The 27,130-nt window shown below is 40.7% G+C and overlaps 1 protein-coding gene across 3 annotated transcripts in view; it reads left to right on the top strand.

The window, feature by feature from the left end:
- Positions 1-27,130, top strand: part of ABCC4 (ATP binding cassette subfamily C member 4 (PEL blood group)) — a 147,607-nt gene that overhangs the window by 92,987 nt on the left and 27,490 nt on the right. For all 3 annotated transcript variants that reach the window (XR_014563384.1, XM_083735200.1, XM_083735199.1), the window contains exons 21-28: positions 5,547-5,697; positions 7,357-7,476; positions 8,455-8,565; positions 9,173-9,273; positions 10,227-10,418; positions 14,014-14,169; positions 25,022-25,111; positions 25,458-25,630. Coding sequence is in view for 2 of the 3 variants with exons in the window: in XM_083735200.1 (XP_083591326.1) it covers positions 5,547-5,697; positions 7,357-7,476; positions 8,455-8,565; positions 9,173-9,273; positions 10,227-10,418; positions 14,014-14,169; positions 25,022-25,111; positions 25,458-25,630 (1,094 nt within the window). In the remaining variant the exon portion in view is untranslated. The remainder of the gene's footprint in view (positions 1-5,546; positions 5,698-7,356; positions 7,477-8,454; positions 8,566-9,172; positions 9,274-10,226; positions 10,419-14,013; positions 14,170-25,021; positions 25,112-25,457; positions 25,631-27,130) is intronic.

Below are 27,130 nucleotides of genomic sequence, written 5' to 3' on the forward strand. Positions count from 1 at the left end.
AGACTTGAAGCACTAATCCAAATTTCATCTCCTTGCTCCCTCTTTTGGTTGTGCTTAAGAGAGGAGGAGCAGGCCATTCCTGCCCTTAATAATTATTTAGGTCACATCTACACCAAGCGTAATGCATTTGCCCTTTACCAATATTTCTACCGATTTTGGCCAGGGCACAGGCTTCAGGCAGCCTGCCAATCACTGTCACCTTTGTTTCAGGCTCCTGTTCCCTTCTGTGCCTGAAGAGGGCTCCAAGTGGACACACCATGCATGGTTTGCTAATCTGAGGTCAAGAAGTTCTCCATTTGAGGTCCCTGAGCCCTTGGCAGCAAGGGGAAAGTTGCATACTGCCATGCAAATGGCTCATTCAGGCTTGTTTTAATCTTGCCCTTCATATCCACTCCTCAAGTATTTTCAAATGCGTGAGAGCTGACGCAGCCAGTCTTCCATTTGTTTATCACTCCTCCCCATGTTTCACCCGATTGCTGGCAGTGCTGATTTTTAGTTGATGTATTTTCAGTCGAATTGCGAAGGGTTGCTGGTTTATTTATGTCTAGAGAAGCCCAGCTTTGTCCGAAGGATAACTCTTATTGAATATGATAAAGATCTTTTGTCACTTGTTTTGTTTGCAGGTGTCTTTTTATAAGACATCCTCTAATCCCTTCAGGAAGAAATATTTTCTCCTTAAAGAAGAGAGAGAGAAGAGAAGAGAAAGAAATCAGTATTAACTAAGTATAAAAGCTCTGAGCCTCTACCATTGTTGTTGATTCTTTGAGGGACATTTCCCAACAGTCATTGTTCAAATGGTTGTCAGGAGGAATCAAGTGAAACTCAATAAACAATGCCGTAACTGGTTCCTCTCACTTTGTGTGCAGAAGCTTTTCTTGAGAGGATTTGCATTGAAGAAGTGGTCCATTTTCGAGTTATCATAGGGTCATTTAGAAGCATTCCAGCCTTTTCTCTTTTTTGCTTTACTAGCAGTTGCATATTTCAGTTCTGCACAAATAAGCTTGACCTATCTAGGCCTTGGAAGACTTTGAGGCGAGCATTGGAGGAAGAAAAACAAACCTGCAAAAACCTCAGGGATGCTTTTGCTCTTTCCAGAGTTAGGGTATAGATTTTAAGAGAAAAATGTAAAGCTTCCTGCTCTCATTGTTGTGCTGTATGCATGTATAATAATTGATTTGATTAGACTGGATAGCTTTCCTGGAATGCAGTCCCCAAACATAACTACTTGGAAGTAAGCCCCATTGAGTTCACTGAGGCTTACTCTCGGTTAGTCGGTACAACATTGCACAAATTATTGTATTCGGTGAGACTTCTAATTGGGCTTCTCTAGAGATTTTTCATAAAGTACTTGCTTCCAAAATGCTAATATATAGGATTTGTGTCTGTTTTTAAGGATTGTGTGTTTTATATTCGCAAAGACCCTTACTTCACAATGTCTAGATGTGACCTGCAATTTTGCGTATGTTTTCTTGGAAGGAAATCCCACTATTTTCAGTAAGCATGTTTAGACCTGCAGCCTTAAACTTGAAGAGAACTGTGTAGATGGACCCTTGATAGCTTTTGACCCTAGCTAGCCACTTTGAAAAATACTGGCTGTTGAATTATGCCAAATATTTTAACTCAAGTTCTTCACATTTCCTTTAGTTTTGCCTTGCTAACTCTCTCTATCCCTCTCTCTTTAGGTATTATATATTGATTTTTAAAGAATAATTTTATAGGTTTTTTATTGTAACAAACAAATTACCCAATCGATAAAACTGCAGGTTATCTTGTCACCCAGCTTCTAGACCATAGGAATTTAGAAAGTTGAAAATATTTTGTACATCAACTTTAATTTCTCCCCCCCCCCCTTCTCCTCAATGTTGAGTTTGGGTTTTTTATTTTATTTTAAAGCCCACCTCAAGACTTTGCTTTGTTTCTGGAGAAACATTGTGTGCTCTCTGCAGCTGCCCTTGGAGAGAGAGAGAAAAAAAGGCCAGTGATTTATTGAAGCAAGCTGAATTGAAAACCCCTTTTTTCCCCTCCCCAAAATCAACAGCTTGACTGAGTTTAAATAACTGACTTTTCATATCCTTTCATCACACACAAAGACCTAATCCTGAGACTACTTGAGCCACCAATGTCGGCTGTGGACAAGACCACCACTGGAAATGTCACTCCCTTCTCACCACACACAAAAACACATTGACTGCAGCTTTATGAAGTGAAAATGCCAAAGAAAAGGAAAATGCGAACGAGGTGGCCACAGTCATTTTTCTCCCCCCCCCAAAAAGGGGGGGAGAGAAAAACTGCTGCATCTGGATATTAAGGACAAAAAGTGCCTAAGACGACGATAATAGCTTGGGTCACTAGCTTTCATAAGTGCAAATGAGTGGAACTGCCTCTGTTTGTTTCAACACCACTGACCCTTATATTTTATTGTGTGGAAATGTCAGGGAAAGTGTGTTGAAGGCATTCCGGCCTCTTTTAGCTTAACAATGCCTTCGTCATTTTGAGATTCCCAAGTGCTGCTCCACCCCAACCGCCTGCCCTCTTTCATGGGCAAAGAAGACTTATACAATTCTTGATAATGATTACATTCACATTCCTCTCTTTTTAAATATAGTTTATAAGGTAAATGCATTACTTGATGCTTGTGTGTGGATTTGCTTAATCCATAAGAACAGAAGGCCCCTATTGATTTATTGTAGACCGGCCTCTCATTGGCCTCTGCCATTTTTCTTTTACTGTGAAACGAGCAGGCAGGGAGAAGGAAAAATGCCATTCTTGTTATTTAAACAACTCCTTTTTGGAGTTCTGAGGATTTGGGGACAGAGCATGGACACCTCTCATAGCAGTTCTGTGAGATGAACCAGAGTAGAAATGATCTTCAAATCTGATGTTGGGTGGGCTCGTATGGAGAAACCTATATAGCATAGCACACTACCGACAGAAGGTCCCTTCCATCTCGTCTTGTCTCCTTGGGATTGTGTGTGTGGATCTAACCCAGAGGACACCAACACAGCTCCCACGGGTACCAGTGTGCCTTCTGGTATCTCCCGTGGCACCATGAAAGGTCTCACCTCAGAAATCCACCATGCACAAGGGCCTCTTTGCTCTTCCTGCTCAGTTCCTGTTCTACATCAGACACACATCCCTTAAAACATGCCCACATTTAATTGGATGCCAGGATTGGACACTAACCCTATCCTTTTCAAAAAAATGTGTGTGTGTGTGTGTACAAAATCTCCAGCATCGTTGCACAGTCTCCTGACAAGAAGATTGTGGGGGGAGGAAGAAAAGACCAAGCAAGGTCATTAACATTTCTAACACCTTCTCAGCTACTACAAATCTTTTAATTCTCCTGTCAGTCAGGGAGTGTAACAATCCTGTTCTAAATGGTGATAAGTACAAATCTCCCAGATTGCCTTAAACTATTGATATACTATAGATATGACTTATGTGCTTACAAACAAAGTACTTTTTTCTGTTTGGCAAAAAGAGACGGCAGATTTCACTTTTTGATTCAAAGGAGGGAGGGCGATCTTTAAGCATAATTTGAATTGCCGAGATGTGTTTACTGGTGTGGCGTCTTTACAGCATAAATATGCATAAATAAGCTAAACCAATCTGGGAACAAGACTTTATCTCTGGCAAACATTTCCCCCCCGCTCCCAAAGTCTTCTAAAATGTGCTCCTAGGTTTATGTGCACATCTTTTATCGGATTTTAGAACTCTTTTCACTTGCTTTTCATGAGATTTAAAAGTGATACACTGACTGATAGGCAAACCTTCCAGTAGATTTAAAGGAGTAGCATTGATAGCAGCAAATATTTGCCCCCCCCCCCATCAACCATGAAAATTATGGGTTGGATAGCAGAAGATGAAGAGCACAGGTAAGAGGCTGCTGTTGAAGTCCTGTTCTGTTTATCCTCCTGTCTGTTTGGCCGTTGTGAGAATAGGATGGTAGACCAGGAGACCTTTTGGCCTGGTCCAATAAAGCTCTTCTTAAGTTCTTAAGCACCTTCTTGAGAAGAGCAGAGGGATGCAGATAGTTTTTGTCCGACCTGACCTGTGTGTAAGAGTTGGAAGTATCCAACCTCTGCATAAAAAAAGTGTCTTCACTCCCATCGTTCAGCCCTGACACTGAGGCCCAGCTCAGAGGGCCTTCTGGCAGTTACCTCGCTGCGAGAAGTGAGGTTACAGTGAACCAGGCACAGGGCCTTCTCGGTAGTGGCACCCGCCCTATGGAACGCCCTCCCATCAGATGTCAAGGAGATAAACAACTATCTGACTTTTAGAAGACATCTGAAGGCAGTCCTGTTTAGGGACGTTTTTAATGTTTGATGTTTTATTGTGTTTCTAATATTCTTTTGGGAGCTGCCCAGAGTGCCTGGGGAAACTCAGCCAGATGGGTGGGGTTTATTATTATTATTATTATTATTAATTAAAAACCTCCAAGGAAGCAGAGTCCACACCTCTTGTGGGAGTCTGTTCCACTGTTGAACAGCTCTTACTGTCAGAAAGTTCTTCCTGATGTTTAGTCAGAATTTCCTCTCTTGTAACTTGAAGCCACTGGTTCGAGTCCTACTCTCCAGAGCAGGAGAAAACTTGCTCCATCTTCCATGTGAAATGAGTTGCTTTTTTTTAAAAAAAAGGCAGAATTGTTTTGGATTTTTCATTGAAATTTCCGAATTTATTGTGCCTCAGCGGGACCTTTTAAATTAACCTTGAATTGCACTTCCAGTGCCTACTCGAATACTTTCAGTAGTGAAAAGGCTAGAGAAAGTTAGAGAAAGTAAAGGGAGCCCATTCCTCCTTTTATTTATTTTAATCATGGCCCATCAAATTCTGGACCTTTCACTGCCGTGATGCAAGGTGTGCTTCCAAGGATGTTGTTGTATTTGCATAGGTTAAAGAGTTGTTGGGAAATCGGGCAATTAGGTGCCTTAACTACACAAGGCTTGGTCGCCACCTATGCATAACTATGTCTGCCTTTTTGAGACTACTTCATTAAGAGTTCATTTGTATGCAATTTTGACTTTCCAAAATGCATGCACTACATTACGGTGATCCGCCCTGTCATAAATGTGATGCTAATAATAAGGTGTCATGGGCTGATCTAAAGCACCTTTCGAAGATGGAGTCAGACGTCTGTTAGTCATCTTAACAGTTTTCTCCTCCTGTTTTGCTTTGATCCCAGTGAGACTTCAGTTGTATGCGCCTCATTCTGCATAGTATTGCTTCCCCTTTGACAGCTCTTTGTTTCTAAATATTGCAGCTTATAATCGCTAGGAGTCCAGCAACTTCAATGGGGAATTGGAAATTTTAAAGGCCTAAAATATTCCACAGTGTTGTAACGTTTGGAAATCTTGTCTGGCTCAATTTCGTTGTCCAATGGGAGCACGTATGTTTTCGGAAAGCACAGTATTGCTCATAAGTTCCTCAGGATTTATTTTGTTTGTTTGTTTGTTTTAAAAAACAGGAGTACAGTATTTTTTATATTATAATAAAGACTTTGGGGTTGAGAAAATAACTGGGCTCCTTTTGTGATTTGGTTGTTGCAGACTTTGCTTCAGATATGTGGCGTGGTGGCAGTGGCAATTGGAGTGATTCCTTGGATTCTCGTCCCTTTAATTCCACTCTTCATTCTTTTTATCTTTCTTCGACGGTATTTCTTGGATACATCGAGAGACATTAAACGTTTGGAATCTACAAGTATGTATTATTGATACAGCTTGTTTTTAAAAGATTTAGGCATCATTTAAGAGTGTAAGAGGCTTAAAAGTTTTGCCCATAACTCAAGGACAGTATTGGTTTCTCTCCCCTTCCTTTTTTGAGAAAACTGAGGAGTGCCTTGATGATGATTTTCAAATGCTTCTTGTTCACTTGTTTCTGTGTTGTTGCGACAGCTGTTAAATACCGTATTTTTTGCACCATAACACTCACTTTTTTCCTCCTAAAAAGTAAGGGGAAATGTCTGTGCGTGTTATGGAGGGAATGCCTACGGGTGGCATGCCTACAGGTTTTCCTCCTCTAAAAACTACGTGCGTGTTATGGTCGGGTGCGTGTTATAGAGCGAAAAATACGGTAGGTCATGTAACATTCTGCTTCTAGGCCCAGAACAAACAACACCAGCACTACTGGGTCTTCTAAGTATGGCTGGATTCACATGACCTCTTATTCCATTTTCATGATGTTTCCCTTACTGTTATATTCGAGCTTTCACGCAAGGTAAAAGCCACTTCCGGAACTGTAGTGGTACAGGTTTGGCACTCATTTTAATATTATTTTCAATAAGATTTTTTTTCCTGGGAACAAAAAACATGGAAATGAGTGCTAAGCTTGCACCATATTTCACTGAAGTTTCAGAAGTGCCTTTTATGTTGTGCGAAAACTCAGATATAATGCGGCACTTAACAGTACCTGTGTAAGGTAAAAAGCTAAAGGACCCCTGGACAGTTAAGTCCAGTCAAAGGCAACTGTGGGGTTGTGGCGCTCATCTTGCTTTCAGCCAAGGAAGCCAGCGTTTGTCCACAGACAGCTTTCTGGGTAAACCTCTTCTGGCACAACGGAACACTGTGACGTAAGCCAGAGCTCATGGAAACACCGTTTATCTTCCCGCCGCAGCGGTATCTATTTATCTACTTGCACTGATGTGCTTTCGAACTGTTAGGTTGGCAGCAGCTGGGACAGAGCAACAGGAACTCACCCCATTGTGTGGATTCAAACCACCAACCTTCTGATCGGCAAGCCCAAGAGGCTCAGTGGTTTAGACCACAGCGTGTATAAGGTACAGTGCAAGGTCAGGGGTGGCCATGAAAGCCACCCCTAAATTAGATGACCCTTGCCATTGAAGCACATGTAAAGTTGGGGTGCCAAGATGGATGCACTTGGCACAAGCCTTGAAGTTGCCTTGAGCTTGGGTTCAGTTCTCCTCACTGGTCCATTGACATGGCTTCTTCACACTCTGTGTTCTCATCTTTACTGCTAAGGATGCTCTTGGGATGTCCTCCTGATGCTACTTCTGCCTCTATCTTGTAAAGTAAGCGGGTACACCCAACTAATCAGCAGCCCACCCAGGTTTCTCTGACTGGAGGCTGTGTTACCCATGTACCAAACATTATAACGTTCTCACCAGTAAGATGTAACCCAATAAGTTTCACAATTATGTGACTTGGTATAAATTAAAGTAGTCCGTTCTTGAGAATTCTGAATCACAGAATACTTTTATCAGTGATAAGCATGGTCAACATAACCTTGGAGGAAAACCCTCTTGCTCTCTTTTTTATATAACTGAGTAATAAATACCATACATTTATTCAGATAGTACTCTTAGTTGAGAATGATGGTATCATTTAACCCCTCATCTTGCAGCTCGAAGCCCCGTGTTCTCTCATTTGTCGTCATCGCTCCAGGGACTTTGGACTATTCGTGCTTTTAAAGCAGAGCAAAGATTCCAAGAATTATTTGATGCTCATCAAGATCTTCACACAGGTTTGAAAAAAATAAAATAAAATAGATATTTTGCAGTTTGGTGGAATTGAGTCGCAAAGCTTCTGCTGAGCTGTACTACTCAAGATGCAGGTGAAGAGTAAGAATTTTATAGCTACCTAGCTATTAAATTCTTACTTTGAGACTGACAACCCTTTAGCACAAGCATGGGGGAACCTGTTTCACTACAGCTTTTGTTGGACTACAACTCCCATCATCCTTGACCAATAACATGCTGCCTAAGGCTGATGGGAGTTGGAGTCTATCAACTGCCCTTTATCCCTTTCCCACTCCTAGAATCTCATCCAGCCTCTGATGCTTGAAAATCATTGCAAGGATCCTGTTCCATATTGGCTGAAGCCTTCAACAGGAGCACTTCTCTTAGGGGTTTGGGATATACTGCAACATTGTGTTGCGGGTAGGGAGGGATTTCTGGATTTCTGGCCCCTGACTCTTCAGAATGTGTTTATTCGTAAGTCTGTTCCATCCCATTTCCATGTTAGTCTACAAGTACCTTCTGCACAAAAACGTACATTTTAATATGTATTAAAATACAGTGGTACCTCGGGTTACAAATGCTTCAGGTTACAAACACTTCAGGTTACAGACTCCGCTAACCCAGAAGTAGTACCTCGGGTTAATAACTTTACTTCAGGATGAGAAATCGCTCGGCAGCAGCGGGAGGCCCCATTAGCTAAAGTGGTACCTCAGGTTAAGAACAGTTTCAGGTTAAGAATGGATCTCCAGAACGAATTAAGTACTTAACCTGAGGTACCACTGTATTCTGTCTGGTAACAAACAGAGATATGTATTGTACTGTATACTTGTAGACTCACAACACAAAAGACTTCCTGGCTAAAGATGCCCCATTAGTCTCAGTGTGGTCCTGAAGTTTCCCAGGCTTAACTGTTCTTAAGAGTATGACTTGGCCTTTGACATAAACATTCCCCCTTCGTTTTTATTTTCTTCTTTCTTTTTTAGAGGCTTGGTTCTTATTTTTGACGACCTCTCGATGGTTTGCCGTACGCCTGGACGCCATCTGTGCCATCTTTGTGGTTGTGGTTGCCTTTGCTTCTTTGCTCCTTGCTCATAGTGAGTATATTCGCTGGAGTAGCAACTACTCTTCCACGACTTGATTTGCGTTACCATTTTCCTCTAATCATGCTAAAGCCAACAGCTGAGTGAATTATTCTCTACCTGAAAGTCAGACATCTGTAATGGGACATCTGTGTTCAAAAGTGTTATGGCTTTGTGATATTACAAGTGAAGACCCCACCAACATGTCTCATGTGATGATAGATTTTAAGTTTCTTTCTTATTTAATAAGATTTTTATTAAATTTTCTGCTTTACAATCTCAGATAAACATTTTACATACTTAGAATATCAATGACTTTGCTTCTTTTTCCCTCCATGATTCATTTTGCATATTTTATATCCCTGCATATTTTACAAAAACTATACCAATCGGTTTTCCATTATTACATCCATCAAAAATTATTTACACTGTTGAATTTACCTGAATGCTGCTGGTGTTTTCAGTTGTACACAATTATTTTCCATAAACGTTTTCTAATCTTCTTTAAACGCATGTTCTTCTTGTTCTCTTATTCTGTATGTTAAGTCTTCAAGTTGTGCATATTAAATTTAAAAGTTTGTATAAAAGTTTTGAAACTTTCCTTCTTTTTTCCTCGGTATAGCTCTGGATGCGGGGCAGGTTGGTTTAGCTCTGTCCTACTCAATCACGCTCATGGGAACATTTCAGTGGGGAGTTCGGCAAAGCGCTGAAGTCGAGAACCTGGTAATATCCATTAGTTCCAATTGGAAGCTTTTAAAATACTTTTTGTGTTGCTTGGGCATTGCAGTTAAATGCCACTGCTTTCCAAAGCACGATGTTATATACACTATAATATATGCTTTTTGAGTTTTGCATAGTAGCACAATAATTGCTTGTTTAGTAACATAATAATTGCTTGAAGGTATGCAAGCTGGAAAAAATAATGTTAAAATTACTTCTGTAGTTGCTGATACTGATAAAGCTTATAGTTTGAATTCCTAGTTTATAGATTGCAATAATATAATGCAAAATGGTTAGGCTGCTAAAGAGACTGAATTATGGCTGTCTAGAATATAAGCCATCATGATGTAGAGTGGGAATCAGAAAACTGAGCCCTTGGCCCCTTTGGGGAGGAAAGATGGGATATATATTAAATAAAACAAACAAACAGACAAATTCAGACCGAGGAGAAATAGGTTAAGATTCAAGTTTAGGTGCCGATACATCAGAATGTGTCAGGTCTTTGGAATTTACCTGCCCTGGTAAATTCCAATTTTACCTGCCCATCTGTAAAATGGAACTGAAGAACAATCCACTTCTCTGAGGCCTGAGGATTTGATGGATGTTAAAAGATAATGGGTTAATGAAAAGATAATGCTTCACCTTAGGGGATCACAGCATCATTGCTTCATCCATTTAAGGGATTTGGAAACAGTTGTCAAGAGAAGTGGCAAAAGTCTTTTGGAAACCATATAAACCATCATTTTCTGCCTTTTCTTAGTGGTAGAAACAATGGCACTGACTGGTACAATTATGGAGGAAGGAGGGGATGGTAGAAACCAAAGCATTCAGGTTGCGAGAGAAGTTGTGGATTTGAGAATCCAATCCTGGGGACTAGAAAATTAATTCATTGAATCAGCTTCTGTAATTGCAGACAGGGTTGTTGACGTGCATTTGGATTTGTTGCTTTGTTCCAGATGATATCAGTAGAAAGAGTCCTGGAATATACAGAACTTGACAAGGAAGCACCTTGGGAGACAAACAAGCACCCACCACCGGATTGGCCAAGCGAAGGTGTTGTTGTGTTTGAAAATGTGAACTTTTCTTACACCATAGATGGTCCTTTGGTACTGAGACATTTGTCTGCTGTAGTGAAGTCAAAAGAAAAGGTACTTTTTTTGGTTTTTGGTCACCCAGATCTTGAAAGTCATGTAATTCGGGCATTGTGAACCTGTGACCCTACAAATGTCGGGATCCAGCTTCTTTCCTTACACACTGTGGACCTTATGGGTGGACCTATGGGGAAAGCCTCCTAGATAGACATTCATCCCCCCAAGAAATGGGTCCCTTCTAAGTTTCACTCAATGTGATGCTTTTCTTCCTCAAGACCCTAATTCTCTCCTTATGAGAGTGGCTAATTTTACCAGTTGACAACAGACTTTGTGCATCACTGCTGCTCTGGAAGGCCCTTGATTTTCAGGGGACTTTGGGGTCTGCACCCATCTATGGGACTACTACTGGAAAGGAAATCCCCAAAAGACCTTGTGCATCAGTAGAAAAAGCCTCATCTTTTACTGGATACAAATTAAGAGTATTGTAAGCTGAAGACAGATCTACCAGTTTTCTCTTCTGCTATTATATAAGGGTTTTTTGGGGGGGGCAGATGACAGAATAGAGGACTATCACTTAGGCATCTCTTTTTGCTGGGGACAGACAAGGAGCAGTGGGTTTTAAGTTAAGGAAAGTAGAGCAATAGAGACTTAAGAGCAGTTCAGTAATTGAATAGGGAGCTTATGGATTCCCATTCATTGGAAATAATTCAAAAACAGCTTGGATAAACATCTCATAGTGGGGATTTTTAGGGGTAAGATAACCTTTTTTCCGGATTGTGGATTATATTAGATGCCCCATTGGGCACCTCTGGTGACCACATATTCCTGCATATCTAAAATGCTTTCTCATCCCCCTAACTCCCAGTTGATTTCTGAAAAAGAATGATTTTCCTTACGAAAAAAATTTCCAGCTTGTCTTTTATTTGCAGAGAGATGACTTCATGGGAACAAGCTGGGTGGGAGTTGAAGCTCTTGAGGTTTTTATGCAGTGCGTCTGTTTATCTCTTTCATACTCCTACTTGCCTTTGGGCCCAGCTCACTTGCCGGGGTAATAAGCCATTCTAATAGCGGATAAGAAGATTTGCATTTCACGGGAAGAAACAAACAAAATAAAGGACGAGAAATAAGAGAGAGAATATGTTGCTTCGGCAGTAGCTCAGTGCTGCCTGCATTTCTTGGTCTGCTTGGTTTTCTTTGCTAAAAGAGGAGGGTTATTGTTTCTTTGCCATCATAAAGAAGAGATGCAGTCTATTATGATCATTATCATTATGCTTGCTATTATTTTTATTATTAATAGGGCATAGCAGTAATATTATCAGGAGTTGCCAACCTTTATAATTTTTTTTTAAGGCTCAAGGTTCATTCAGATTTTTGAGCAAGTGTTTTTTCACACCCTCTCTCTCCAACATTCAGCTCCAGTAGAATCAATCTTAGACTTGGATAGCACATAATGCTAGAAGAGGAAGTGAGACAAAGTTAGCCACCCTCACCAACTCATGCCCAAGGAGGCAATGGGGCACGGGCAGGCCTGCAGAGGCGTTGCTGGCACCAAAAAACAGATCTCAAGGGCACCATTGCAATAGTGACACCCTTTGCAAACTGTATAGATTGCTTTCCTTTCCCACTTGTGCCTTCTCCAAAGCCTTTCCTACAGACTGCCTTATCATGATGGGGAACTGGAGAGATTCTTGTTGTCAAGCTCATCTCCTATTATTTCCCCTCCCTAATCTAACTTTGGGAGTGATCCAATGCACAAGATGATGGTGTAAAGCTGGAGTAAGAGACCTAAATCCCCTGTTGCCTTTAGCAGCTCACTTTACCCCATGCGACAAAGCATTTCCCCCGACATTGCTCAGTGCCTTCTTTTTCATTGGATGCCAGCCTGAAAGAGGAATTGTTGACAATGAGCATAGCAGCTGCATTTTTATTTTAAGTACCAATGTTTATAAAACGCTTTCATGCTGCTAATGCACTTCTGCACATCAGTGACATCAGAGGAAACACTTGAACTCTTTTGTTCTAATACCGAACTCTGCACAGTTTTGTTTCCTTGCTCTTCCCTTTTAAAAATTATTATCATTCAGTTTTCTTATCCTCATCTTTTCTTCTGAAGGAAGTCACGCTCTTTCGGAAGTCATAGCACCTCCGTCTTTCTTTCTGCTCCTTGTGAAAATCAAAGCTGAAGGGATCAAGCTGTTTTTCATACGTTTGTGCACATTTCAAAGTATCTGCTTTGCTTTCCATCAGCAAAATTGAAAGAGCAGCAAAATAATTATTTTAAAAAGCTCTTTGTCTCACATGGTTGAGACTACACAGCCAAATACATTCAGTGTCTCCTTCTTTTGGAGGGTGAAAGGTGCAGTCAAGAGTGGTTCAGGGTCCGAGGCCTGTTTGAATTCTCCCACGGTTCAATTCCAGGAGGAGAACAAATGACCCGCTTATTGTAGCACACTTTGGCATATATGTATTTCTGAATACTTCCAACTGGAAGGAGATAAACCCAGAGCAGTGCCTTGTGCAACCACCCTGCATGCAAACTTTTAATGCAGAGAGGAAGGCAGAATTAGTTGCCCCAAGTCAAGAAATTGGTGCCTTAAGGTAATTTTAGACTCTAGAAGTGGGCTTAATCAAAAAACCCAAACTCTCACACTGGGGGAGAATGGATGGTGCCCCTTCACCCAGTCTAGAACAGCTCTGCCAGTCTCTGCCCACACAGCGATGCCAGCATCACTCCAGTGCTGCTGATCTCCCCATTCTGCCTGCTAAAAGATTTTTGTTGTTATAGATTCTGTCATATCAAAGAGTTAATGAAAATATATATACAGTGTCTTTTCTGATGACACAATATTAGACTGCGGTGAACATGTCCTCTCAGATCAGCTGATGTTATAAACAAACCACTCACACTTACCTGCTCTTTTTTAGGTGAATTATTTTGGTTTTGTGTGTCATGGTTTTATATATTGTGTGTGTGTATATATATATAATGGTGAGAAGCCACTCTGGATCTCTGAGAGGGTCTACCTGGTGCCGTGTACTTTGTACTTCCAACAACTGACCTCATACTCTGATTCAGAGGTCTTGGGTTAATATTTTTGTTGTCTCCATTTCCCCTTTTTATAATGGAAAAGCCCTACCCATGAGACTTGCTCTGAGGTTAGATTAGAGAAAGGAAATGTTATTCCTTTATCCCAAAGAAAATGTTAATAATGTTTTATAAGCCACCCCATCCCTGAAGGGTTAGGGCAGGCAACAATAAATTTAGAAACAAATAAAAAATTGCATTAAAATTTAAGATCAATTTTAACAGCTGGGACAAGACTGTTATGCCTTAAGGGAAAGGGCGGGAATCTTAATAAATGAAGTAGATGGCAGATATTATTAATGGAAACACTTTTGTTTTATCCATTTTACTTTGGCCTTGTATGGCAGTAGCTTTATACCACTCAAGTATGTTCAGGTATTACTGGCACAGTTTAAAAACAATGTTTATTTATAGTGATCTTCTTTTTGCTGCCTTGTCTTCTGTTATCTGGCTTGTCAATCTTGCCCACCAAGTACTAAAATATGCAAGATAATTGTGAACAGCACTTTAGAAAAATGCTCTGTTCATGGCTTAGCTCTTGTGCGTGTTTTTTTTTTCCCCTTTCAGGTTGGAATTGTGGGAAGAACAGGAGCTGGAAAGAGCTCTTTAATAGCTGCTCTTTTCCGGTTGGCTGAGCCCCAAGGAAGAATTTGGATTGATAAGTATTTGACATCAGAACTAGGCCTTCATGACTTGAGGAAGAAAATTTCAATCATACCTCAGGTATGGTCTACTTTGTGTATCAGTACATTATAGAGGTCCAGCACTCTCCAGAAAGTCTGGATTTGTAGTATTTTCCTTATCGTTATTCTGTACCCTGTTGGTACCATTCCAGGAATCTTTTGTAGTATTGTGGTTCTTTTTTTCTCTCCCACCCCCAGTCATTTTTAATATATATTTTTTGCACATGTTAATCCTCTTTTCTCTGAATGTTGACTCAAAAATGAAGTGAAATTATTACGACTATTTTAACGGTTTTATTATCTGTGTTTCTGCCATGCCCAAGCGGCTTGCTTGCAGTCATTAGTTATCATTGCAGATTGAATTTAGTTTGTAGGCAAAGGTGCTGTATTCTGCAGGCGGGGGGACGACACACAAGATACGTTGGAGCAGAAATTACAGCAACAATCAGATATATAAAAGGCTAAAAATCTGCAGGCCAAGTTGCTGTGATGCGTCTTGACCATTCCTACCCACAAACTGAATAAAAGTCTGTCCTTACATGTACTGGCATATCAGTTTTCACTGTGGACACAACCCATGTGGGAAACAGTTATGGCCCTTCTGTGTGTACAATTTATAGCAGTCCCCCACCCCAAGTTTTCTTCATGCCTCACCATGATGTCATTCATCATTCCACAGCTCTTTCCAAATACAGCAGCCACTTTTTCTTCAGTTGCCCCCCCCCAAAAAATGTGCAGGATCGTAACTCCAGAATTGGGTCGTAACATTTCCATGATGTGAAAAGCGCTTTTGCGTTCTGTGTGGCATTTGATGTGTGAGGTTTGAGTGACTTCCAATTTGTACCCCCCCCATCAACTTTTCCTTGCTTTTTTTTTTGGTTTTGCTAATTCATTCACAGAAAAAATATTCTTGCAAATATTAAAGTTTTACACATGATTCTTTTGAATCTAGGACTTCCCTTCTCCCCTCCATGGGTTCATTAAAAAACTTTTCCAACTGCATATTATAGGTACATCCTATTTACAGTCCTCCATTATATCCAAAGTCTATGTCTTACTCCAAGAGTTATTTAAAACCTGCCAAAGAGTTCAAATGTTTACAGTGGTCTTTCAGATACAATCTATATTTGTCCCGTTCTCTGCTGAAGTTTTGATCTTCCTGATTTCTGATTTTGCCAGTTAGTCTTGCCATCTCTGCATAGTCCAATAGTTTCATCTGCCAGTCTGCCCTCGTAGGTATCTTATGGTCTTTCCAAGTCTGGATGAGCAACATCCTTGCAGCTGTTGTAGCCCGCAAAAATAACCTTTTCGGTTCTCTTGGAATCTCTGCAGCTACAATTCCTAACAAAAAGCCTTCTGGTTTTTTTAACAAAGGTTATTTTCCCCCAACTCATTATATATCATTTCCCAAAATTCATTTATCACTTTACAGTTCCACCACATATGGTAAAAGGTGCCTTCTCTTTGCATTTCCAACAAATATTTGAACTGGTCCTGTACATTTTCGCTATCCCTGGTCAACTCCTTTTGATGAGAGGTTATCCAGACCCAAACAGTGAACTCAGAAAGTTCCCGTTGTCTGAACAGAATTCCGGAACCAGGTGTTCAATACCAAAATGATAATTGTAACCTGAAAGGGCTTTTGATACCGTGTACATTTGCTCATTACTAAGATATTTGCTTGGTTAGTGGAAAAGAGAATAGAAGTGGTGTGGGTACAAACACAGAACCTTTCTCAGTCCAAACACATCCCATCATTGGTGTTGACAGAAAAAGCACAGTCACCATCAAAACAACAGTGACATGCCACAGGTCCTGGGGACGTACCTCTGCAATTTCACTCCAAGAACATAAGAACAATCAATGGCTAGTATGTCTGGAAGGTTCCTGTTGTGCAAATTTGATCTCCATGTGGTTTGTGTAATTTTAGCCATTTCAGCAAAAACCAAGGGACGGCTTCCCATTGGTAGCAAGAGCTTCTTGCACTCAGCGGAAGCCGCGTCGCATGTTTGGGTTCTGAACGTTTGAAAATGGAAGCATTTACTTCTGTTTTTTTTGGTGCTCAAGAACCGAAGCATATGACAACGTGCTCTTTTTTGCTTTGCTGTTGCTATGGTGTATTAAGTTTTTACCTTATACCTTTGGTACATTTTATTTTATTTTATTTTATTTCATTGCATTGCATTGCTTTGGCTCGTGGCTGATGCAAATAAAGATTCTTCTGGTTCAGTTTCTTCTGATACAGCATGAAGGAAGAATGGTCATTTTCCTTCAACACGGAATGACCAAATAAAACTCCAAACATCAAACATCTGGGATGGGTGAAGGCGGGGACTCCATCCTCAAAGCGTGACTTCCTTTTAGAAATCCGTTTCCTGACAAGGGAGAGGGTCTTGGGAGAGGTGAAGAAATTGGGAGGCAAAATAGTGACCGGTGGGGTAGGGGGGAGGAAGACCCTCTCTCATAACACACTACCTGTGTGCTAAGAGCTATAGGTAAAAGAAGGGCTGGGAAGAGCAGGATTCTGGGGTCAGAATGTGTTTTCCCACAAGTAAGGCTCATGACATTTATGATGATTTGGCGGGAGGCATGTTTCTATTTACGAAGCACGACCACAACAAGCCCAAAGAAAATGACCTAATTTGGGGTGGATTCATAGCTACAGTCTCCCTAGTAAAATGGAAAGCTGGGTTGCTCCTTTCCTACCTCAACATTTTGTTGCTCATGTGTGTGTTTTTAATTCATGACAGTGTCACAAACTCAGTGCTGGGAGCCATGCGCAGTAATTACCTTTTATATAAAGAGGGTTTTTTGCTTAGAGTCTTTCTTGTTTTTTAATGCACTACGGTAAAAATTTTAGTGAGCAGAATGGCCCTCTAAAAGCCCCCTTTGGCTTATCCTCCTTTCCCCCTCTGTTCAGAGAATGGAAAGCACAGAAAGAGGAAGGTATGCTATTACTAGCAAATACATACAATTGGATTGCAGCCTAATGCAGCCTCCCTTTTTGTTTCTGAACACTGAAGGCTTCATTAATGCACAGGAGCGCTTCTGAGTGAAGTTGGTGACCTTTTTGTGTCTAAAAAGGACTTTACATGGACTTAAATTCTTCTGCCTTTGTGCTTGCACAATGTTCTTTTCTCCTGAAAATGGACGATGATCAGTTCATTCAAAGGCTGCAGGGTTTTGAAAGACCTTTTCCAGGCTATTTCAGGTGGGAGTTGCATTGTAAAATACTGAGCGGGGAAATACATTTAAGAGCTCAGAGATATTCTCCAAAGCTAAGTCTGCTTTCTATCCTTTGAGATACTTGCTGTTATATACATTGTTGACACACAGGTTTCTTGTTATGAGTGTACAATTAGTTTGACAAAATAAGAAGTGTTTTGACTTCTATCTTTCCAGTTGTAAGTAAAGGTTTAGTCTAAAATTCCTGGGGAGATTCAAGTGTCTAAAGATTAGTGGGTACAATTACTTTGCAGGTGAAAAGAGACTTCCTCTCTCTCTCTCTCTCTCTCTCTCTCTCTCTCTCTCCCTCTCCCTACCCCCAAATTCTTAGGAGTTTATAAAAGGAAGTAACCTTTGCATGTTTGGATTTGAAAACTGCGGGCGAGGCTAAATTGTGCAATCTTTTATTAATTAATAGAATATCAGATGTGTTGGAAGCAACTGCACAAAGTGATTCTTCATCCTCAAACACTCTGTCCATACTCTCTCTTGATCAAATTCTCCTTGTCTCTTTGCTGTAGAGTTGCTGGTGCAAACTGTCCTTTGGTGTGAAACCAGTGGTTGGGGCTGGTTCACAAAACCCTAAGTATTGCTGGGAAAGCAGGGAGGGAGATGTTGCAGAAAGGCCGGGGAGCAGGCACTCCCGGTCTCTTAATTTTTATTTACGTTTTTATTTATATTTATATTTTATTTTTATTTTATTTATATTTAAAGCTTACATTCTTGCCCATTTTGTTTTTTAAGAACTCAAGGGAGCTAGCAAGTCAAGGCAAGTATTAAAACAATATTTCATATGTAAACGAATTCTTCGGTTAAGCTGAATAATAAAACCCACAAAAGCACACAGTAATGATTTCAACACAGCCAAAGAGCAGACATAAAAATAATCAGCCCTTTTTGAACAAGCACATATTTGCCCAGCTGCCTAAAACTCTACCAGATAACACTTGGCTTGGCAAGGCATTCCATGGTATGAGTGGCACTGTGAAGAATGCCTTAGCTGTGGCAGCCATCAGCTGAGCCCTGACCTATGGCTGAGCAATGGTGAAACATCATATCAGCACAGGGGTGTTGTGTCTGTATAATATTATTATTATTATTAGAATTTATATACCACCCTATACCCAGAGGTCTCAGGGTGGTTCACAGAAAAGATTGACATAAAAACCACAATATATATAATCAAAATAAAAACAACAACCCAATAACACCCCCCAAAAAGGAGCCACATTTTAAAAAAGCATGAAATGTCAATCAGATCAACCAAAGGCCTGGTTAAAAAGGAAGGTGCATAATGAAGGCGCCAGGCGAACTTCCCTGGGGAGAGCATTCCACAGACAGGGAGCCACTACAGAGAAGGCCCTTCTCCTGTGTTGCCACCCTCCGGACCTCTCGAGGAGGAGGCACACAAAAGAGGATTTTTTAAGGTCTCCAGTGAAAATTTGGACTGCCGCCAGTTTGCCAAGGATGCACAGCACCCATGTCTCTTAATCTGGGTGGTGCAGAGCAGGTGTCCAGAGTCAGTAATGGCTTAATGAGGGTGATGAGTAGTTCAGTTGCCCTGTTGAATTCAATTCTTTCTCTGGATACCTAAATGGCTTTTGTGGTATGCAGTGCCTTTTACCAGCTTAGGCTGGTATCCCAGCTGAGGCCCCTCTTACATAGAAATAGCCCTCTCCTCTGTTCAAATACATGTTAGGTTATTATGGTTTAATGTACATGGGGCTGCCTTTGAATATTGTTCCTAAACATTATTGCTTCGAAATGCTAAAGTCAGGTTTTAACTGGTGCTTGCGACGCATCTTCTGAATGCTAATGATGATGATAATGATAATAATAATGATGATGATGATGATGATGATAATAATAATAATAATAATAATAATAATAATAATAATAATAATAATATATTTACACCCTTCCCATCTGGCTGGGTTTCCCCAGCTACTCTGGGTTGCTCCCAACAGAATACTAAAAACATGATAAAACATAAAACATTAAAAACTTCCCTAAACATGGTTGCTTTCAGATGTCTTCTAAAAGTCAGGTAGTTTATTTCCTTGACATCTGATGGGAGGACATTCCATAGGGCGGGTGCCTGGTTCCCTGTAACCTCACTTCTCGCAGTGAGGGAACCGCCAGAAGGCCCTTGGAGCTGGACCTCAGTGTCTGGGCTGAACAATGGGGTGGAGATGCTCCTTCAGATATACTGGGCCGAGGCCTGTTAGGGCTTTAAATGTTAGCACCAGATACCTGCACTGGCTCCCAGTTTGTTTCCAGGCACAATTCAAATGCTGGCTTTGATCTTTTGGGGTTTGGCTATGTGCTTCCATTTCTGCATGCCCATTTTCGGCCATCGCCATACGAGACCGCTTCTGAAATTAAGCAGGTGGCAATCAGAAAAGTTCAGCGGCAGGGGGAAGGCATCAGCGCTACCCCACAAAACTCTCCCATGGCTGCAAAGATGGATAGGTTTTCTTTCAGGGAAGCATCATTTCAGGGGATCCATCATTTACTTACCGTCTTATCAAGAACTGGCTACGTTTCCTTGGAATATAAGTTTGAAAGCTTGCAAGTTCTTGAGTGCAGGTGGCTCAGTTCCAGCATAAACTCCAAATCCTGGTTCGGTACATCACCAAATTGGCGAGCTGTGATTAATGCCTTGCCTGAAGATAATGGTTTGCGATTCCACTTCAAACTGTGGTTTCAAGTCAGGGCTCGGAGGCAAGGCACTGATCGCAGCTTTCCAGTTTGGGTATCACAGCAAACTGTGGTTGGTGAAAACCAGGAATTGGAGGAAAGAACCAGCTCATAAGCAGGAAATGGGAGAGCTTACGGGGATGCTGCTAATCACCAAACCATGGTTGGTTGTTTTAACTACCGAAATGAACCTCAGACCTGTTGATTTTAACCGAATTCTGTTTACAGGTTGTTTCTGAGATAACCATCTGCCAGAAAAAAATAATGCTGCTTAAACTTCTAATTGGTTCTTTGGATATGATTTTATGAAACTTGTATTACTCGCCACCAGTCTTTTGATGCAATATTATTTCATTCCCTGACTGTAATTTACAGTTATTTACAGGTTTGGCTTATTAACTTCCTCTCATGAAACAGGCAATTTTAATATAACAATCTGTGTCAGAAATAGTAATTAAAATTATCCTTATCTACTGTTGCAGTACATGTGTGCTGTTATAATTTTATAACAGTTGTGAAGATTTTATGAATTCAGATTTCCCATTTTGCCAACCTATAAAAATAGATTGAAATGGAAAATCATCTGAACAATAATTTCAACTTGCACGCAATAGCGTAATATAATAAGTATTGTTTTAATAAAATAGGGGCTTTTTGTAAGAAGACTGTAATATTTCAGTCTTTTTAATGCTTTTCCTGGACGCTTTTCATCAACAGGTTCTGTAATAAAAATGGCACTACTGAAAAACCTATTTCATAGTTTTGTATTTGAAAAGAAAACACAGATCTACATTATACTGTACAGTTGTTCTGTCTGTGTTGATTTTAAGTGTGTTTATAACGTGGCAGAAGTAGTTTAGAAATATTGTATGCAAAAAGCTTTGGATGTGCCGTGTAACTTAGCTTAGTATACCAGGCCATTAAAACAGGGCCATCATATATGTGGGATTTCAAAGGCGGAATTGATGTATGGGGGGGATTTCTGAAAAGCGGAACTTTGTCCTGGCGTGTGGTTTTTTGTTTTTTTAAAAAAAAAAAACATTTGTGATGTTCCGGTTCTTACTTTTTGAAATATGGCGACCCTACATTAAAATCAAAATAGCTACCTGAATCTTGTTGGCATTTAATCATCAGTTCAGATTCCTGCATAGCAGGGGACTAGACTACATGACAATCTCTACAGCACTGTGGGTTAAACCACAGAGCCTAGGACTTGCCGATCAGAAGGTCGGTGGTTCGAATCCCTGCAATGGGGGGAGCTCCCGTTGCCAGGTCCCTGCTTCTGCCAACCTAGCAGTTCGAAAGCACACCATTGCAAGTAGATAAATAGGTACTGCTTCGGCGGGAAGGTAAACGGCGTTTCTGTGCGCTGCTCTGGTTCACCAGAAGCAGCTTAGTCATGCCGGCCACATGACCTGGAAGCTGTACGCCGTCTCCCTCAGCCAATAAAGCGAGATGAGCGCCGCAACCCCAGTCGTCTGCGACTGGGCCTAACGGTCAGGGGTCCCTTTACCTTTACCCTTTACAGTTCTATGATTCTATTATTCTTTTCTCTAGATTATTAAACTTCCAGTGCAGATCATTTTAAAGAGAAAGACTATCAAATACATATGGACAAACGAATGCTTCTAGGCTGTATTGAACCATTATGCTAAGGCTGCAGTGGGTGCCTTTGAATGAGTTACCTCATCAGATGCACCCATGGGTGGGCCAAATCACATTATATGAAACGCATAAGTTGGTCTAATTTTCCTGCCTTAAGTAGCTGGGGTGGGTGGGTGGGTGTTGGTGGGATTTGGTGCAGGGAGAAATAGGACGACAGTGAGGGGTTTTCAACCCTCTGTCAATGTGCTGTGATCCTGACAATTCTCACACACACCCCACCCCCACAAGCTGCTATTTGCACTGGGAGGTAAGCTCCCATTGGCATGTCATAGTGTGCTTTCTCTGTGGCTGGCGCATGACCTTGGCATTTCGCCTTGAGAGGGAATTATTATTATTATTATTATTATTATTACTATTTAAATTTGCGTGTCACACTTTTTTAAAAAAATAATTTTATTAAGAATTTCAACATAATAAATTATCAAAAACATACCATCTTCATTCCCCCCCACTCCCCCCCTCTCCAAGAAAAACCCTCCCTCCCCCCCAGACTTCCCTCAACTCTTCTCTCTGATTTTTCAACAGATGTTATTCCCTGCATATTATAAAATTGTAAAGATCCTTAAATTATCTATCTATGATGTTAACAATAATAAATTTGTGTATGTTTATTCAAAACCTGCCAAGGAGTCCAGTTCATTTTGTTGTTTTTTAAAGTAATTTGTTAAAAGTTCCCATTCTTCTTTAAAGCCACAGTTGTCCTTGTCTCGCAGTTTGTATGTCAATTTCACCAGTTCCGCATAGTCCATCAATTTCCCTTGCCACTGTTCTTTTGTCGGGATTTCCTCATTCTTCCATCCTTGTGCTATTAAGACTCTTCCCGCTGTTGTTGCATACATAAATAAGTTCTTCATTTTCCATGGCAGGTCTTTTCCTACAATCCCTAGCAGAAATGCTTCTGGGTTGTTTTCTTACAAATGTTAATTTAAACATTTTCTTCAACCCATTATATATCATTTCCCAATTTTTTTTTAAATTTCTCTACATTCCCACCACATATGGTAAAAAGTCCCTTCTTTTTCTTTGCATTTCCAACATGCACTTGACCCAGTTTTATACATTCTTGCAATCTGTACTGGTGTGCATGCCACCCTTTACCCACAGGTCTCAGGGCGGTTACAACATAAAATCACAATGAAAAAACCACACAAAATACATAATGAAAACAATAAACAACCCCATAATTCCACTCCCTCCCCGACACATTTTAAAAGGGTATTGGATGTCAATATGATCAACCAAAGGCCTGGTTAAAGAGGAACATTTTTGCCTGGCGTCTAAAGGTGTATAATGAAGGTGACTGGGAAGAGCATTCCACAAACAGGGAGCCACTGCAGAAAAGGCCCTTTCTCGTGTTGCCACCCTCTGGATGTCTTGTGGAGGAGGCCCATGAAGAAGGGCCTCAGATGGTGATCACAGGGTCTGGTGTGGTTCATATGGGGAGAGACAGACCTTGAGGGAAGCTGCCACCCAATGCATAGAACTGTGGGGAGGTTTTGTGTGTGTGTGTGTGTGTGTGTGTGTGGTTTGTTGTGTTTGAGGACAAAGGATAAAAATGCATCCTACCACCATGGTCCAGATCCTGACCCCCCTCCCCCAGGCTGCCGTGCAGGATTTAAAAAATTAAGCATATAAAACCAGATGTGTCACTGGGCCGCCGTTGCTTTCTCGAGATGGACAGTGAGGGCTCTCATCCTGCCAAATTAGATAACACTTGTAGTTTAATGGTGAATTTTGGATAGAATGGAGATGTAAAATATTTGGATTATTATAAAAGATGCAGGATGAAATGATTAATAACAGGACCCACAAAGGGGAGGTGGGGAGCCCAGGAGATTATTTGGAATCTTGTTTTTATGTTGGATATGTGATTATAAAATTCTAATTTGAAGAACCAAATAAATAAATTTATTAAAATCATCATCATCATCATCCTGCCAAATTAGTTATGACCAAGGCTATAAGCTTAAGCATGAGAGGAGACCTCATTCTACACAGTGGGACTTTTCCATGTAAACATGACAGGATTGTGCTGTAAGTAAAATTGAACCAATTAAGTGTATCTTAGAAGCACGCAGTTTTAAGCAGGACGTAGTCTTGGCTAAAATTATTTATCTGGAGTGGGGCCAGTGATTTCCTTATTTGCCCAATCCTGCCTCAGGCTCCAGTCATTCCACATTTTATCCTGGTTTCACCATGCAGTGAAACCAGACGGGCAATTATCTTCGTTCTTAATGATGAGTTCGCTAGCATGAGCAGGCAAGGTTTTTCCCCCCCCTTCACAAGGAAGGATCAAGGTTAATCCAGGTGCAGCATTAGGGTAGCAAACACACGTGTATAATTGGGGCAACAAGTAGCTACTTACCAAACGTTATTTGTTGCTTTTAAATTTCAATTTTGTCAATAAGTATTTCTGTGTGTGTGTGTGTGTGTGTGTGTGTGTGTGTGTGTGTGTGTGTGAAAAATTTCATAGCAAAACCAGTTTGCCTTTTAGTTTCTTCCCCCCACCCCCCAAATTTGAAGAATGGTATGGAAAGAATCTTGCTGAAACTTCATTTCCCGTGTAATCGTTTACTATGTAGCTAAATTTTTTTGCCTGCTTTCTTTTTACCCTCCTAACAAGATCTGATTAGGTGATGGGTGATTTCTTAAAGAACATATATACAGTACACATGAAAAGAGGTTCAAATACAGTAAAAGACTGTGCAGTAAATCCTTCCCTTTAAACCTCATCATGTAAGCAATTTTTCTTGAGTGCCTCCATAATAAAACAGTAAAAGGCATCAGTGTGTGAAAGTGTGGAGCTGCATATCTGGATATTTTCTTAAAATTGTACCTATGTAACTCGCATATCCTAAAGCAGCATTTCACTCAGGGGAGAATCTATTTATTTATTTATTTTAAAAAATCCCAGCGGCTGCTGTTTCTAGGCAAAACACAGCTTTGAGAGCAATTTAGCCCTTCCATGCTCACATCTTTTCCTCCTATGGAATGCCATATGTACAGGGTGTGGTCCGAAGACGCACAACAGCGACACCTTGCTAAAGCTAAGCAGACCTTGGGTCACAGGGAGGGAGATTTCTAGAGAAAACCTGATGGTCAGGGAAGGGTTGAAGCCCCACTTGCAGACATCTGTTGCCCAGAAGAAGAAGCGTTTGTTGAACATGTAGTTCTGCCCGAAATGGTTTTCTCATGCATCTGGGAGACATGTTTATCAAAGCTAAGTGTGTACAATGTTTGTATCGTGATGATCAAGGCTGATAAAGTGGAAACATCTTGAATCATAACCCACTGTGTTGTAGGAGCCAGTTTTGTTCACTGGGACCATGAGAAAAAACTTGGATCCTTTTGACGAATATAGCGATGAAGAGCTGTGGAATTCCTTGGAAGAGGTAATGTTTTCAAAAATAAAACGCCTTTTACCTGCAACATGAATTCAGAATCGAAGGCTTCCTGGGCAGCTAAGTTTTGCTTAGACCTAACTTAGTCAGTAATTGCAATAGGTGTATTCTGAGTAAAACTTAGCTGAATGATACCTATATTGTTTCTGGTGCTTGTACGTATTACGTTAGGTGAACAGGTGGCATGCCCTTCCTAGCCACTTGTGACTATCATTTTCTTTTATAGATAGAAAAGACAAGAGATTATGAGTCTCATTTGAAGTGAAATATGAAGCACAAAATTGATATTATGTTATTTTAGGAACAATCTACTTACGGCATACCGATCTATTTGCAGGTCCAGCTCAAGGAGGCTATAGAAGAGCTACCTGACAAACTGGAAACACAACTGGCAGAATCTGGATCTAATTTTAGTGTTGGCCAGAGGCAACTGGTGTGTCTTGCCAGGGCTATTCTGAAGAAGAATAAAATATTGATTATTGATGAAGCAACAGCAAATGTGGACCCAAGGTAAGCACAAAATTCTGATAATCTACCTGCAGTGTTGATCTTCCATCAATTTAGTTACAGAAGGCTGTTCTGGAATGAAATTAAGTGGATGGCTGGAGTTTGATGTAACACTAAACCATGGTTTCGCCTTGAATTCATAAGTTCCACCCTCCCCTATTTTAGCACGGTCAGGAGGAGGAAATACAAAGTTTAAGTTCTGTTTGGTTCGTTATCTGTGAAACCGGAACTGTGATTAGTCTTCACTATGGTCTAAGGATTGTAAACCATGAACTATGATCTGAAGCTGATGTGTCCCAAACTATAGTGAAGATGAACTGCAGCTTGCCCATATTGGCAAATCGCAGCAAGATGGAAATGGAAACAGAATCTTCCACTCTTGAGGCTGTGCCAGAGAAATGGGCGAGCACTCAAGCCTGAGGCTCATTAACATACAACTAAATGATGGTCTGGCAGTACAGTCAAACCTCGATTGTTGAACGCAATCCGTTCTGGAAGCCCGTTCGGCTTCCGAAACATTCGGCAACTGAGGCGCGGCTTCCAATTTGTTGCAAGAGCTTCTTGCGCTCAAGCAAAAGCCGCGTTGGACGTTCAGGTTCCAAAAAATGTTCGAAAACCGGAGCATTTACTTCCTGTTTTTTGGCGTTCAGGAGCCGAAATGTACGATAACGGAGGCATCCAGGAACCAAGGTTTGATTGTACATCTGAATGTAGCCAGTGAGTGAGTTTGAGATTTTCTACACTCTCTGGTGGTAATGTGATATTCATAGGATAGTCAAAAGAACTAGACCAGTGGATTCAAAGTCCACACTGAGGCACACTGAGATCACTCCCTGGAACACTGCTTTTATCAAATTTCAACAGTAGTCGTAATAATAATAATAATAATAATAATAATAATAATAATAATAATAATAATGTGATGTAGCCTAGGCCACTGTGTGTGGATTTTTCATACCATGGAGTCATGATTCATTTTAATAACATCCTCGCAAGAGCATCTGTGTTCCTTGTGAAGGTTCTGACAAAGGACTTTACTGTTTGTGTGGTTTTTCTTTTTAAACTGTCGCAGGAAAATGACGTCCCTTTCATTGGCTAATGCTTTGCTTAAAGCAAGAAGGGTTGGTAGCTGTAGCTTTTATCAGGCTAATGGAAATATAATGTCTTCTCCAGTTTAACAACCTGGGAGTTTGTTGTTTTGAAATAAACATATTATGCATTCAAGTAATTTTGCCTAACCGAAGTGCCGTAATATATGTTACAGCAACAGAACTGTTTCCCTGTGTGGAGTACAGGGCATGGTAGCACGAATCGTAAAAGATGCTGTAGTGGCAACTTGAATTTCTTGTTTTGTTTGCCTCACCTCAGCATCTTTCTATTTGGTCCTCCTTAGCAACCATAATGGCATCTTTTATGAAGGTGCGATTTGAGTAGCGTGAGTGGATTTCTCCTTGCCTCTCCTCCCTGCTATAGGCTCCCTCCGTGCCCCGAATAATCTGCTCA

Source organism: Podarcis gaigeae (genome assembly GCF_964106915.1).
Source record: "Podarcis gaigeae genome assembly, chromosome: 4".
Classification (NCBI taxonomy): Eukaryota; Metazoa; Chordata; class Lepidosauria; order Squamata; family Lacertidae; genus Podarcis; species Podarcis gaigeae.